Here is a 12,972-nt window from a genome sequence, read left to right on the forward strand (position 1 = left end):
GTCCTCCTGCCCCCAATGGCTCCTCATCACCCCACTGTTCTTCCAATGCTAGGCCGACTAATAGCACCAGAAGAGTGGGGACGGGGCAGAGAAGTTCCCCCATGGACCATTCATAGGTCATTAAAGACTCCACCCAGCCAATCTTCAGTCCCTTGCTCCCAATCAGCTACCTTCCAACCACAAGTGTACTCCCTCCTTTCGCATTATCCACACTGGACTTCAGCACCTCCATGCCTCTAGGGCTGCCCTAGGTCCCCAATACTAAGCCCTCCTTCTCCCCCCAACCCCCAGGATCGCAGCCTCTAGGAGTACCCCATCATGCACTCAGGATAAGCCGGCTGCTCTCTTACATCTACCGCCCATCTACACATCCAACCACCCATGCATCTCCCCACCCATTCATCCACACACTCACTCAATCGACCACTCATCTATCTACCCAATCAACTAACCACCTATCCATCCACCCCCTCCAACCACCTATCCACCCACCCACCCACCCATCCATCCATCCATCCAAACACCCACTCAAAACACCATCCACCTCCCATCTACCTACTCCATCCACGACTCAACCAACATCTGATCCTGTCAGCCAGCTAGCCACCCTCCCAAATCCCCACACCCATCCACCCATCTGAACACCCATTCAACTCACCCACCCATGTCCCATCTACCTGCCGACCTGCCCACGACCCAAGTAAATACTCACTTATCCATATGACCAAGCAAGCATTCCCCCATCCCTACACACCTGCTTCCACCCAGCCACCCAGACATCCATGCATCAATTGCACATTTCCTTGTTTGTCTCCTCCACTACAGTATAAGCTCCATAAGGACACGAGTCCTGTCTTCTGCCTAGTTCCTTAATGTTTTTCCACTGCCCAGCTCAAGAGTCTCAGGAGACTTCAACAAATGTACATACAATATATATAACCGTGTACTCAATGAATTCAGGTATTTATTTCCTACTATGATCTAGGCCTTTTCTAGGCAGACATATCCATTCCAGCTAACCACTTACTTACTTATCCACCAGGGCCACATCCAGCAAATGTCAACCTAGTCATCACCTATTGTCCCATCCAGCCCACTCTTCACCCATCCACTCACCCATAATTCAAATGCCCACTCACTTACCCAACCAACACCCACAGAGCTCACCCATCTCCACACCCACCTGCCCCTTCCTTCATCTGCCTCCTGGACCCACACCCTCCCTGCCATGAGGGAGCTGGTGTGGGGACTGGGGGCCTAGGGAGATGCTCTCATCTGGGGCCGGGGGGTGGGGGGTTAGTGTAGGTGGGATCTGGGCTCCATTGAGAAGCAGGCACTGCCCCTAGCAATGAAGAATACCTTTATGGAACACTTTAAACTATGGGTCTTGTACTGTGTAAGAACTTGAGGTTCAGTTTACAGATGAGGAGATGGAGGCTCTGAGAGGGTCAAGGCCTAAGGTCACACCCCTGGCGAAAGTCTCCTTACATGGGCTCTCCCTGAGACTGCCAATTAGGGGAGAATTCGGGAGAGCTGAATGCTGGAGGGGTGCCTTGTGACTGGCAACACTTCGAGGCAAAAAAACCATCAATTTTACTGAAATCAAGATTTTACTGGGCAACCTCATGGTGCTAGACTGGTTAGCACCTAAAGCTCCACTCCCCACTGGAGGCCACGCTGGGCTGAGGCAGGGCTCGGACAGACCCCTAAGAGGGCCCTCTCTCTGTTCCCAGACCACGTGGGACCGCCTGGGCAGCTCAGGTGGTGTCTCCGTTGACGCATGGTGCTTTGAGGGCTAGGAGCTGGCTCCGGGATCCTGATGTCCTGGGAAGAAGCTGCAGGTTCTGGACGGCATCCCTCAGCTGGACCTGAGCATTCTCCAGCTCCGCTAGGCGGCGCTCCTGGGGAGGGAGCGGCACTGGGCTCCCAGCCAGGTGAAGGTTGCAGCCCAACCCTCTCCCCTCACTTAGCCCAGGTCTGCCCCAGGGCTCAGGCAGGGTCTCACCAGACTTTTCAGCCGGTGGTCCTCACTGCTTGGAGGATGGTGCCCCGGATCCAACTGCGACGTCCTATAGGGATCAGGGACAAGGGGGAGGGTCAGATGCTGAGGAACTCCCCTCCAGCTCCTGGTTGGAGAGTCAGGGGTTCAGGGGGCGGGGCTTGAGGTGGAGGCGGGGCTTGTCCGGGCTGGAGGGCGGGGCCTAGATCAGTTTGAAGAAGGCGCCGAAGCAGAGCTTTGAACGGCTGGGAGGACAGGACCAACCAACTCTTGGAGGCGGGGCTTGGCCGGTCCCGGGTCGGGGCGTGACCCGGGTAGGGGCGTGCCCAGACAGAGAGGGGGCGTGTCCCAGCCTGTTCCGGGGAGGTTGGTGGAGGGGTGGGGCCCGAACTGGAGGACCTGCCAGAGAGCCGGGGTGGGCTCACCTGCTGGCGGTCGGGAGGAGCTGACCAAGAGGCGGGGCCTACACAGGTGTGTTGGGGCGGGACGGCAGAGGGGGCGTGGCCACACCCCGAGTGATTTGCGTGGGACTGACTGGCAGGGGCCTGCGCCGATCCGATTACAGCGGGCCCACGCGGGGGCGGAGCGAATGGAGAGGGCGGTGCTCACCCTTCACGGAGCCTGGAGTCCAGCTCCTGCAGCTGGCCCCGAAGCTGCTCCTGCTGCTCGGTCAACGCCCGGATGTCGGTGCTCAGCGACTCCACCAGGCCGGACAGCGTCTTCTGTTCTTCGCGCAGCGCGGCCACCTCGCACTGCAGCTCTGCCAGCTGTGGGGAGGGAGCAGCTGTAACCTGATCCGCCGTCCCACCCCTGCTCCCCAAAGACCCTGACCTTCCTGCCCCTTACGCCCTGCCTCCTCACCGCCATGCTCCGTTGGGGGAACAGCGCTCTCGTTTTACAGAGGAGGAAACTGAGGCTCAGAGAGGGTTGTGCTGGGCCCAGGGTCACACAACGCCGCGAGCTCGGTATTTGAACCGAGACCTGCCTGGCTTTCAGTCTTTTTCCAGTCCTGTCTCTTCCCTCTGTATGGGGATCTGGGCTGTATCTCACCTTGCCCATAGGTCGGTGCGTGCCCAGCGCTTGGTCTCTGTCTCGTGGCTGGTCCAGCTGGCGCTGCCAGGGCACCGATGGCTTCCGTGGTAGCGAGGCCGAGGCTCCAGTCCAGGGCCGGCCGCGGGGCACGGGGCCCGTGCGTACGGAGCCTTGGGGTCGCGGCCTGGGCCCTGCAGACGGGCGGCGGCGAGTGGGGCGGCCAGCCGGGACGCTCTGCGTGCGCTGCACCGGCCTGGGCAGCCTCCGGGGCCTCTCCTCGTCTGGCCGCTGCCGGGCCCAACTCCCTGCGCGCTGGACGCTGCGCAGGGACTGGCTCTTGGAAATGAGAGGGGTGTGCTTGGGGAGGTCCCGAGGGGCCAGGAAGCCGGGTTTCTCCCCTGCAGAGAAGCTGGGGGTGGGATGGGGGAGCTCAGACACTCCCCTGGCCCCTGAGCTGATACCATCCCTACCTCTGACCAGAAATGACCCCACCCCTGATCTTCTACTTCTATGTGACATTGTCACTGATGGGATCACATTTTGACCTCTGACATTCTCCTGGACTTCTGACAAGACTGTCCTCTCTATGGCCCTTGATATGACCCCAATCTAATCTTTGACTCCTCTCTAGCCTTGTCCCTGACCTTTGACACAGTGTGACCCTTGACCTGACCCTCTCTGTAACCTCTGATTCCAATTTGACCCTGGGCTTGACCTCTGCTCACAAGGGTAGCTTCTTCCTTCCCAATCTGATGCCCTCTTGTCCCCAATCTCTGACTTTAAACTGACCCTGTCTCTGCCCCCGATAGACAATGGTCCGTGACTTATGATCCCAAATATGACTCTGCCTATAAGCTTTGGCCTCATCTGACCTTGGGCCTGACCTCTGCTTACAATATAAACCTGTCTTAGACCCTTGATGTGCATCTTAACATTTGACCCCAATGTTACCCCTGATTTGACCCCATGCATAACCTCTCACTGAAATTTGCCCTTCATTGCTGACCACATGTCACTTTCTCTCTCTGAATCCAGATGTAACTTCTCTCTGACCTCTGCAATGACCAATCTCCACCTTGGACTCCAATCTGACCCTGTGCCTGCCCTCTGACCACGCTGTAAGTCTCTCCCTGATCCCTTTGATGACCTCCTCCAACACTGCTTCTGACACTGACCTCAGTGTGACCCTGCCCCTGACTCTTGACGTGATCCTATCTCCACCTCTGACCCCGGTCTGACCCTGTGCTTGCCTTTGGCCTTGCCCCTGCTCTCACCCAGCAGAACTGGACCAGACTTGAAGCAGGCAGGTTACCTGGAGTGGACCTGGGCCGGGGGTGGTGGGAGGCGCATCGGCACAGACACAGGCACAGGCCGGCCCTCCTCAATGGCATGCAGGATGGTGGGCAGCGGTTCCAGGCTGTCACGAGTCGCCTGGCGAGGCAAGCAGGGAGGATGCTGAGCAAGATCTGCAGGGCCAAAGGCTGCTGCCCTCTTGCCTCCTTACCCCATGTCCTGGGCTGTGGGCTCAGGCCACACCTGGTCAAGTTCAGCAAAGATGGTACAAAGCTGTGCATGCAGGACCGCAAGCTGGAGGGCCAGGTCACTGCTGCCCTGGTAACCACTGGGTGCCGCATCCACATCCACCATGGCTACTTGGTCCAGGAAGCGTTGCATGGCTGGTCCATGATCCTCCAGGAAGCTATTCATGAAGGTCATGTAGGCCTCCTTCTCACCAAACCTGAGTCAGGGCCCACCTGGGTGGTCAGGTCAGGCACCTGCCACCCCCATGGCCCCAGCATGGCCCCCCAGCCTCCCAGCACCTACGGGGCACGGTTGGCGAGGTTCTGGATGACCTTGGCGATCAGCGTGAGGGCGCGGGCTGGGCCGGGTGCTGGGTGCTCTGGTGCCAGGCCAAAGAGGCTGGGTGCCAGGATGGCAGGACACAGGAGCCGCAGGAAGAGAGAGGCACACACCAGTCGAGGGCCCAGCGCCTCAGAGCCACGTGCCTTGCATGCTTCTCGCCAGCCGGAGAACACGGTGCCCAGCTCCGCTGGAAACCAGCTGGGGTGGAAGAGGCAATGGTCAGAAGGGGGGAGAATATGGGCATAAAGGTCATGGATGGTCAAAGTCCTAAGGTCAGGGGTCAGGAGTCACCTGCATTCTGGGTTCCAGGATTGGAGACATCAGGGAAAATGATGCTTGGGGTTAGAGATCTGCTTGGAGTCAGGGTTTATGGTGTAGTTACTGTGGTGACCTCTGGAGTCAGCAACCTTGTAACTGGGGCACAGGTTCACATGGGGACAGAGGCCACAAGCTTGGGATATAGCTATATCTAGGCATGAGACTAGGGTGCCAGACAGAGTACTTAGTATGAAGTAGGACAAGATTGGGGTTACAGGGCTGCCTAGGTTCAGAAGTCATGGCATTGATGTCCCAGGTGTCATGGGATCAGGGATACAGTTTAACCTAGGGTCAGAGGTGAAGGAATTGAAATCCTAGGTTTCCTGTGATCAGTTACATGAGATTTGGGGTATAGGGTCACTTAAGGTCTGGGTCATGGATTGGGGGTATGGCATCACCTGGAATCAGAGTTCATAGGATTGAGTTCCTATGCTAACTGGGGTCAGGTGGCATGAAATTAAGGTATGGGGTCACTTGTAGTTAAAGGACAAGGAACTGGGTCTCAGGTTATTTGGGATCAGGAACCACAAGTTGACACGACATTGGGAATGGGTTGCCAGATTTAGCAAATAAAACTTCAGGACAGTTAAACCTGAATTTCAGCTAAAAAAAATGAATAATTTTTTTCACATAAGTATGTCCCAAATATCACATCACATTTGACTGGGCATCTTGTATTTTATCTTGCAACCCTACTTGGGAGCAGGGTTATTAGCAAAGGCTGAGAGGTGGGGGGGCTCAGGGGCTGAGCCCTGATGCTCACTCGTGGGAGCGGACGATGCTCTGGAAGACCTCCTCACAGCTGTTTTGCAGTCTCGCCTGGTGCTGGGGTAGCTCTGCGGATTGGCACTTGCTGGGGTCCACCTCACAGTCCTCAGAGGAGGCACAGAGACGCCGCACGATCTGCCCTGCAGTCCAGGACAGCCAGACGGGCGAGGGCCATGACTGCCAGAGCCCACCACACCCAGCTTCGGACCTCTGCAGCTGACTCCGGAGGCACCTAACATCTTGGGGAGCCCGGTTCCCTCCAGGACCCTGGAATCCCAAGGCACCACCCGCTACCAGAATCCAGGTTCCCTAGGAACTCCTGGATCTCCCCTGGGGCCCCCTAGCGCTCCCAGCGGGCTTCCGACACGCACCCCCGGCTCACCCAGAGTCTCTTGGAGGTAATCCTGTGCCACCAGCTTCATGTATTCGTCGATGGCCTTGGTGGCCAACGTGTTTTCCCGAAACAGCAGCGCCTCACGGCCTCCACTGCGCGCCAGCTCCGCGGTGCCCAGGTCTGTCACCAGTGCCTGGGCATAGCGGGCGTCAAGTCGCGCGGGGAGCCGACTGAACCCGGGGGGCGGGGTAATCCCTGCCTTTGGCCGTCACTCAACCTGGGGCGCGGGTCCCGCCCCTCACAGCTGCTGCTCAGGCTCTGCCCTCACTGTTCCTAACAGGCCGAACCTCCACCCCTTGCAGCAGAAGCTCATGCTAGCCCCGCGCCCGCAGCTGAAGCCCAGGCCCCGCCCCTCGAGGTGCCCCGCCCCTCGCAGGTGCCCCTAGGGTCCTGCCCTGCCCCCACCCCGCCGGGGCGCGCCCTCGGTGCGCCTCCAGGCCCCAGGTCCGCCCCGTCGCGGCGCCGCACCTGCGCCCTGCCGGTGGCCTGCAGCACGCGCACCATGGCCGCCGCCAGCTCCTCCTTGGCCTGCGCGGACAGCGCCGGCTCGAGCGCCCCGCAGAGGCGCGCGTAGTGGAAAGTGAGGAACTCCGCCAGCTCCTTGTAGCGCTCGGACGGCAGCACGCGCAGGCGCCGCGCCCGGATCCGCGCCCGCAGCGCCGCGCCCGCGGGCGCCCCAAACAGCGGGAACCAGCGCTCCAGGCCGGCGGCGGGCGCGCGGGGGACGCTCAGCTCTTCCAGGGCCAACGCCGCGCGGCCCAGCACCGCGCCACCCGGGCCCGCGCCGCGCAGCCGCAATGACAGCCGTCGTGCCGGCGGCAGCGCCTCGAAGTGGAAGCGCTCGGCCCAGAAGAGCTGGCCCGGCCCCGCCCGCGGCGCCGTGCGCGCCAGCAGCGCGCCGTCTAGCCAAAGCTCGGCGCACACGCCCGGCGCCCCCGCCGCGGCCCGGGGCAGCCCCTTTGCCTCGTGCACCCACACGCTCAGCCACGTCTCTTCCCGCTCCAGGTTGTCCTACGGAGCGGAGTGGGAGGGAGGGAGAGGAGGCGTCAGTGCTCGACGCTGGGCACAAGAGGTGAAGCGCGGGGCCCTTGGGGGAAGAGAGTGGGGCCACGGAGGTCCCAAGGTGGCTGTGCGGAAGCCCTCTAGCTTCTTTGGGCTCTCCGGAGAGATCGGGGCTCCAGGGTGTGGAGTAGCCGCGGGGTGGGGACTTGGCGGCTGCCTAGCAGGCGGACTTTGGGTACAAATTGGGCCCGGATTGAATAGAAAGGACGAGGTCGTGGTTCCATCGTCGTAATAGATGGAAGCAGGGGAGGGTCTGGGAGTGGTTGCAAAGCTGTAGGGGGCAGGTGTGTCTACGGCGCTGGGTGATGGCGCGGGCGGCGTTTGGGTTGGGTAGAAGCCGCGGGGCCTGCAGGTCCGACTTGCCGCTGTACTGACCTGGCTGGGCTGGAAGTGGCGACGAAGGTCCTCGATCCAGCGGTCTCTCTCAGCGGCCGAGCGACAGGAGAAACAGCGGCTCCCGCCCGCCCACGTTACCTGTTCCGGGGGGATCAAAGGGTGTGGCTGAGGCCACGGGTGGAGCCGGAGGGTCCGGGCGGGGTTGAGAGTTGCCTGCACTTACCTGGAAGCAGTGCGGCTCCTCCAGGAGGCTGGGGTGCAGAGGCCAGACCCGCACTTCCCTCTCAGCGCCCAGGTCCAGCTCGGAGAGTGTGGCCAGCGATTCCCGAGAGCCCAGAGCACTGGGGGGTCTGGGGAGGGGGCGGTGAACAAGCAGTCATTCCTCCTCCTCCCCTACAGCCTGAAGGGTGGAGGGAGGCCAGGATGGACCTGACTTTAAATTGGCCTGGAACGGATCCCTTTTAGGATAAACCCAGCTCCTCGTGGTGGCCTGCATGACCTAGCCTAGTACAGCCCTTGTCACCTTTTGACTTCGTTTCCTTCCACTTAATCCCTCACTGTGTGAATTCCAGTCACACTGGCTTTGTTTTTATCGCTTCATCCTGCCTCTTGGCTTTTGCACTTGCTGTTCCCTCTGCCTGGAATGCTTTTCCTGCACCTCTTGGCCTAGTGGACTTCCAGCCGTCCTTTAGATCTCAGCTCAAGAGTCCATTCCCTGACACTCCCAGACCAGGATGTTGACTTAGCTCCTGTTTTAAAGTTGCTGTATCAGACTCTGCCCCCCCTACCCACCTCGACGGAGGGCTGGCTCCGTGCTGGAGTCTTTCAGTGGTCCAAGCCTTGCCCAGTATGGGGCAGGACAGGGAGGGGGCCGCAGGGGGTATTTGGTGAAGGTTGGGATGATAGGCAGGAGGAGGGGGAGGGGGCAATGTTGACTCTCAGACCCTCAGCCCTTCAGAGACCCTTACCCATCCCGGGAGGCATTGGCTCCCAGCTCCGACCTGGCCTTTTTCTTCTCTTTCAGTCGCTTGAGCAACCCCTGTGGGGAGGAGGATGTCAGCTGGGCAGAACTCCATGCTCCCTCCTCAGCTCCTTTACCCCCAGGGTGTCCTGGAGGATCTGCTGGTCTTGGGGGACCACAAGGTCAGGCTGTATGAGCAGGAATAGTAAAGGCAACCAACACCTCCCATTTCTAAAGCACTAATTGTGTGCTTTCCTACATTCTCTGTTGACTTATAAACAACCCCTAGGGGGAGTCTCTCTCATTAGCTCCATTTGACATATGGACACTGAGACCCAGAGAGGGTCAGTGACCTGCCCAAGATCACCCAGTAAGAGTCTTTTTTCACCTCTGAAGGTCTGGGAGTTTTTGCTCTCCCTTCCACTCCCCCAGCTCCTATGCCTTACCCGAACATTGTGGACCTGGTTGGGGCCAGCAGCCTCTGCCTCGGTCTTTCCAGGGGTCCGATCTGTGGGTGGTCGGGTGTGGAAGGTTGGGGGATGGGTCATCTTGGATTCTGCCCCAGCTTGAGCAGGCTCCCCAGTGCCCCAGCCCTACCCATCTCAAGCTTACCTGGATCCCTGAGGTTCCCCATGGCCGCCTGGATGCTGCCCTCAGAGCTAGCACTCCCAACCCGTGAGCGGCGAGGACCCTGTTCCCAACAGCGGTGGGTGGTCAGGAAGGGGAGGCAGGCAGACAGAGGGAGACGGAGACCCCTTTCCTTTCCCCCCATCCTCTCCCCTCCCCTCGCCCATGTCCTCCCTCTTACCTCCTCCTCACCACCCAGCAGCACCAGCCTGCCATCGAGCAGAGTGAAGGCCCCAATGTTCCAGATGGGCACATCGGGTGTGGGGGCCTCAGGGATCTGTGGGGCGGGGGCCTCCGGCTTGGGCTCGGGCTCTGGGTAGAGGAGGAGGTGCTGGGGACCTGGGAGCCCTTTCCTCTCCCTCAGACCACCCTCTCCACTCACCAAGGCTCACTGGGGGTTCCCTCCCTAGGCCCTCCTCCCCCCTACCCCGCAGCAGCCATGTGAGGCTGTTGTTGGACGAGTCTCCATCCTTCTCTGGGCCTTGTCTCCAGGGGCCAAGGGTAGTGGTTGCAGCCCACTGACTGTGTGCTCTGCACTGTATTTACTGCTCCATGTGCCTTCTTTCATGTAATCCTCCAAACGCCACTCAAAGGGCTACTATAACCCTCATTTGACCAGGGAGGACACGGAAACCCAGAGAGGTTGAGTGAGTTGCCCAGGGTCGCACAACTTGTGAGTGGTTGAGCTGGGCTTCAGACACAAGTATTCTCTTAACCAAGACAGTGGGTAGTCCAAGAAGTTAAACAACAGGACAGCAGCCTTGGTTCCTTACAAAAATAACTAGTCCGAGGTGGAAAATACTTGAAACTTGAGAAAGGAATAGAAAAAGTTCACGATAGGGGGAGGTGGTGGTGTGGCGGGTCAGGAAAGGCCTCCCAGAGAGTGAGTTTGTGCTGGGTCTTGAACAGCGGATTGCATTTTGACAAACAGAGATGGTGGGGACGTTGACAACAGCTTGAGCAAAGACTGGGAGATGAAAAGGTCCAGACAAATAAAGGAGAGGGGAAGAAGGGTTTGGAGGGCTCATAGGCTAGAGGGGAAGGTCCTTGGGTGTGGGTTAGAGGAGATGGGGTTTTGTCTTGGGGGAAGTGGGAGCCATGTGATGTGTTTGAGCAGGGGAGGAGCAAGTCTTCTTATTAGAGAGTTCTCTCTGGATCCTATGGAGTGGGCAATACCTGATACCCTGGGTGGGGGGTGGGGTGGTTGAAGGGGAGCATCTGCAAAATGGGGATATGAACAGTGAGAATTAAATGAGTTTCCAGGAACAGAAGGGCTGAACCAACCCTCCCAGATTACCTGTCTGTCCTGTCATTTACCACCTGGGGAGAAATGATAACTCCCACCTATTAACGGATTGCTTAAAGTATGCTTGGTCCTGGGCTAGTGCTCGTTCTGAGCTCTAATCCTTGGATGTCCCTCCCCCTTCTAGATCCCTCTGTGTGACACAGCCCCACCTGTCACCTTGTTTACTCTCTGTCATGCCCCCTACACTGTCAGCTGCACGGGACAGGGAGTCACAGCTGCTTTGTCCCCTGCTGTGTCCTCAGTGCCTAAGTCAGGGCCTGGCTCACAGTAGATGCTCAACAGAGCTCTGCTGGAATGAATGAATGAATGAAAGCAAAGAAAGGAAGACAAGAAAGAAAGAGACAGAGAAAGAGAGAGAGAGAGAGAGAGAGAAAGAGAGAAAGGGAGAAAGAGAGAAAGAAAGAAAGAAAAGACGATATACCCTTCAAGCAGGGTTCATGATTCCCATTTAACTGATGTGGAAGCTGAGGCTGAAGGAGGTGAAGAAACTAAGACATGGAGGCTGGAGGGCAGGAGAGCAGGTGGTGGCTGAGATGGATATCCAGGCAGAAGAGGATGGGCCTGGGCCCACTGGATGTGAGGAGAGGCCTGGTGGGGCCGAGAGCCATTTTGATCTGGACAGTGCCACCCTCAGCCTGTTCTCTGCCCCTTCCGCAGGCTGGATCCCCTGCTGCCCCCTCCCCGGGCCCTGGTGAGGGGAAGAAGGAAGAGGGCAGCTGGGCCCCCGCCACTTCCTGCTGGGCTTTCACACTCCCCACGACTTCCTGTGTCTGTAGGGCTGATGCTCCGGAGGCAGACAAAACCCAAGCATCCGGCCTCCCAGCCTGGGTGGGGGAGCCATGTACCTGGGGCCTCTGGCTCTGAGTCCTGCGGTGGGCTCTTCTGCCTCCCCCAGAGGGTCTTGGATAGCCGGAGGCGGCTCGTGCGCGACTCCTTGGGGGGTGCAGAGAGGACACGACGGAACAGCGAGCGAGGGGCTGGCTGGCTGCTGGCTGTGGGCTCCTGGTGGCTCAGCGCCCTTCCCCAGCCCCCAAGGCGGCCCCAGCGGAACCCTCCAGCCCCCTTGTCCCCACCGCCCCCTGTGTGCCAGCGGTAGGAGGTCAGTGGTGCTGGGGCTGCACACTGGGCTTGGGAGGCCTGGCTCAGCGACGGTGGGTCCATGACGGGGCTTCTCCTGGGGGATGAGAGGTGACAGTTCTGCCGTGTGTCTGCCCACATGCTCCCCTCACCTTGGGCCCCTTCCCCCTCTCAGCCCTACCCCCAGGGAGCCCCCTCAGGGGCGACACACACTCCTTCTCTTACCTTGATTTCCTGACCAGCCCCAGAATCAGCAGCCGTCTGCACCCTGCCTGGCTTCCTCCGCGAAACGCAACTCCACGTGACCCTGTCTGTCCCACCCCACCCCATGGCCAAGCTGGGAGGGCACGTGGGGGCAGGATGCGGGAGGAGAGGAGGTGACAGAGCAGGACCCAGAATCTCTCACTGACCAGGACGACCCACAGGCCCCTCTCTGAGCCTCAGTTGCCTTCTCTGCAAAATGGGCACATGCTGACCAAATGCTGGTGTGAAGACTGAGTACTTGGAACTCTCATCCACTGCCGGTCAGAGTGTAGACCGATTCACCCAAGTTGGAAAACTGTTTGGCATGACCCATGAATACTGACTATACAGCTCTCCTGTGATCCTGCAGCTCCACCGCCAGGTGTGTATGCCCAATAGACAGGCCCACTGGCGCTATTTGTAACAGCCCCCAACTGGAAACAACCCAAGTGTCCCTCTACCGTAGAATGGATCAGTTGTGGTCTCTTCCCACAGTGGAATACCACGCAGCAATGGGAAGCAACAAACTGCTGAATGACTGGACTCGAGGGACAATGCTGAGCAAAAACCAAACAGTGACGAGTACACACTGTGTAGTTCTGTTTCGATGAAGTGCCCAAGCAGGCAGACTGCATGGAGCAAGTCAGGACACAGGCTGGCCGCGGAGGGCTTGCACGGGGGCAGGGGAGAGTGGTGAGCACCGGGGAGGCTCCTGGGAGCTGACCAAGGGGGTGGTTTTTTTTAACTTGAGGTGAAATTCACATAGCATAAATTTATTTCTTGATTTATTTTTGCTTGCTGAGTGTCCTTGATTGTAAGTTAACAGACTGAACCTCTGGGTTCTCCGTCAGCTTCTAATGAGCAGCTCCCGAGAGCCTGTCTCTTCGGTAGTGAGCTAACAGCTGAATTTCTGGACATGCTCAGTTCTAACTGACAAAGGCCTCACAAAGACTGATTTACCTACGTAATATAAACGTAACATGTTG

General features: G+C 58.8%; 1 protein-coding gene across 2 annotated transcripts; it reads right to left on the reverse strand.

The window, feature by feature from the left end:
• Nucleotides 1-946: 946 nt before the first annotated feature.
• Nucleotides 947-12,047, reverse strand: RASAL3 (RAS protein activator like 3). Of its 2 annotated transcripts, XM_046670926.1 has the most exons (18): nt 11,969-12,047; nt 11,512-11,840; nt 9,542-9,672; nt 9,346-9,424; nt 9,180-9,241; nt 8,741-8,811; nt 7,996-8,122; nt 7,812-7,910; nt 6,843-7,385; nt 6,363-6,507; nt 5,976-6,120; nt 4,856-5,092; nt 4,568-4,769; nt 4,344-4,462; nt 3,050-3,440; nt 2,609-2,766; nt 2,006-2,069; nt 947-1,901 (listed from the first exon to the last, which is right to left on the reverse strand). In XM_046670926.1, exons 2-18 carry the CDS (start codon nt 11,825-11,827, stop codon nt 1,758-1,760), a joined length of 3,033 nt encoding a protein of 1,010 aa, XP_046526882.1. In that variant the 5' UTR covers nt 11,828-11,840; nt 11,969-12,047; the 3' UTR covers nt 947-1,757. The 2 variants fall into 2 exon arrangements, with proteins under 2 accessions (XP_046526882.1, XP_046526881.1); XM_046670925.1 differs by having other exon boundaries at nt 11,512-12,041.
• Between the last annotated feature and the right edge of the window lie 925 nt (nt 12,048-12,972).

This window comes from Equus quagga, chromosome 9, assembly GCF_021613505.1.
Source record: "Equus quagga isolate Etosha38 chromosome 9, UCLA_HA_Equagga_1.0, whole genome shotgun sequence".
In the NCBI taxonomy this organism is placed as follows: domain Eukaryota; kingdom Metazoa; phylum Chordata; class Mammalia; order Perissodactyla; family Equidae; genus Equus; species Equus quagga.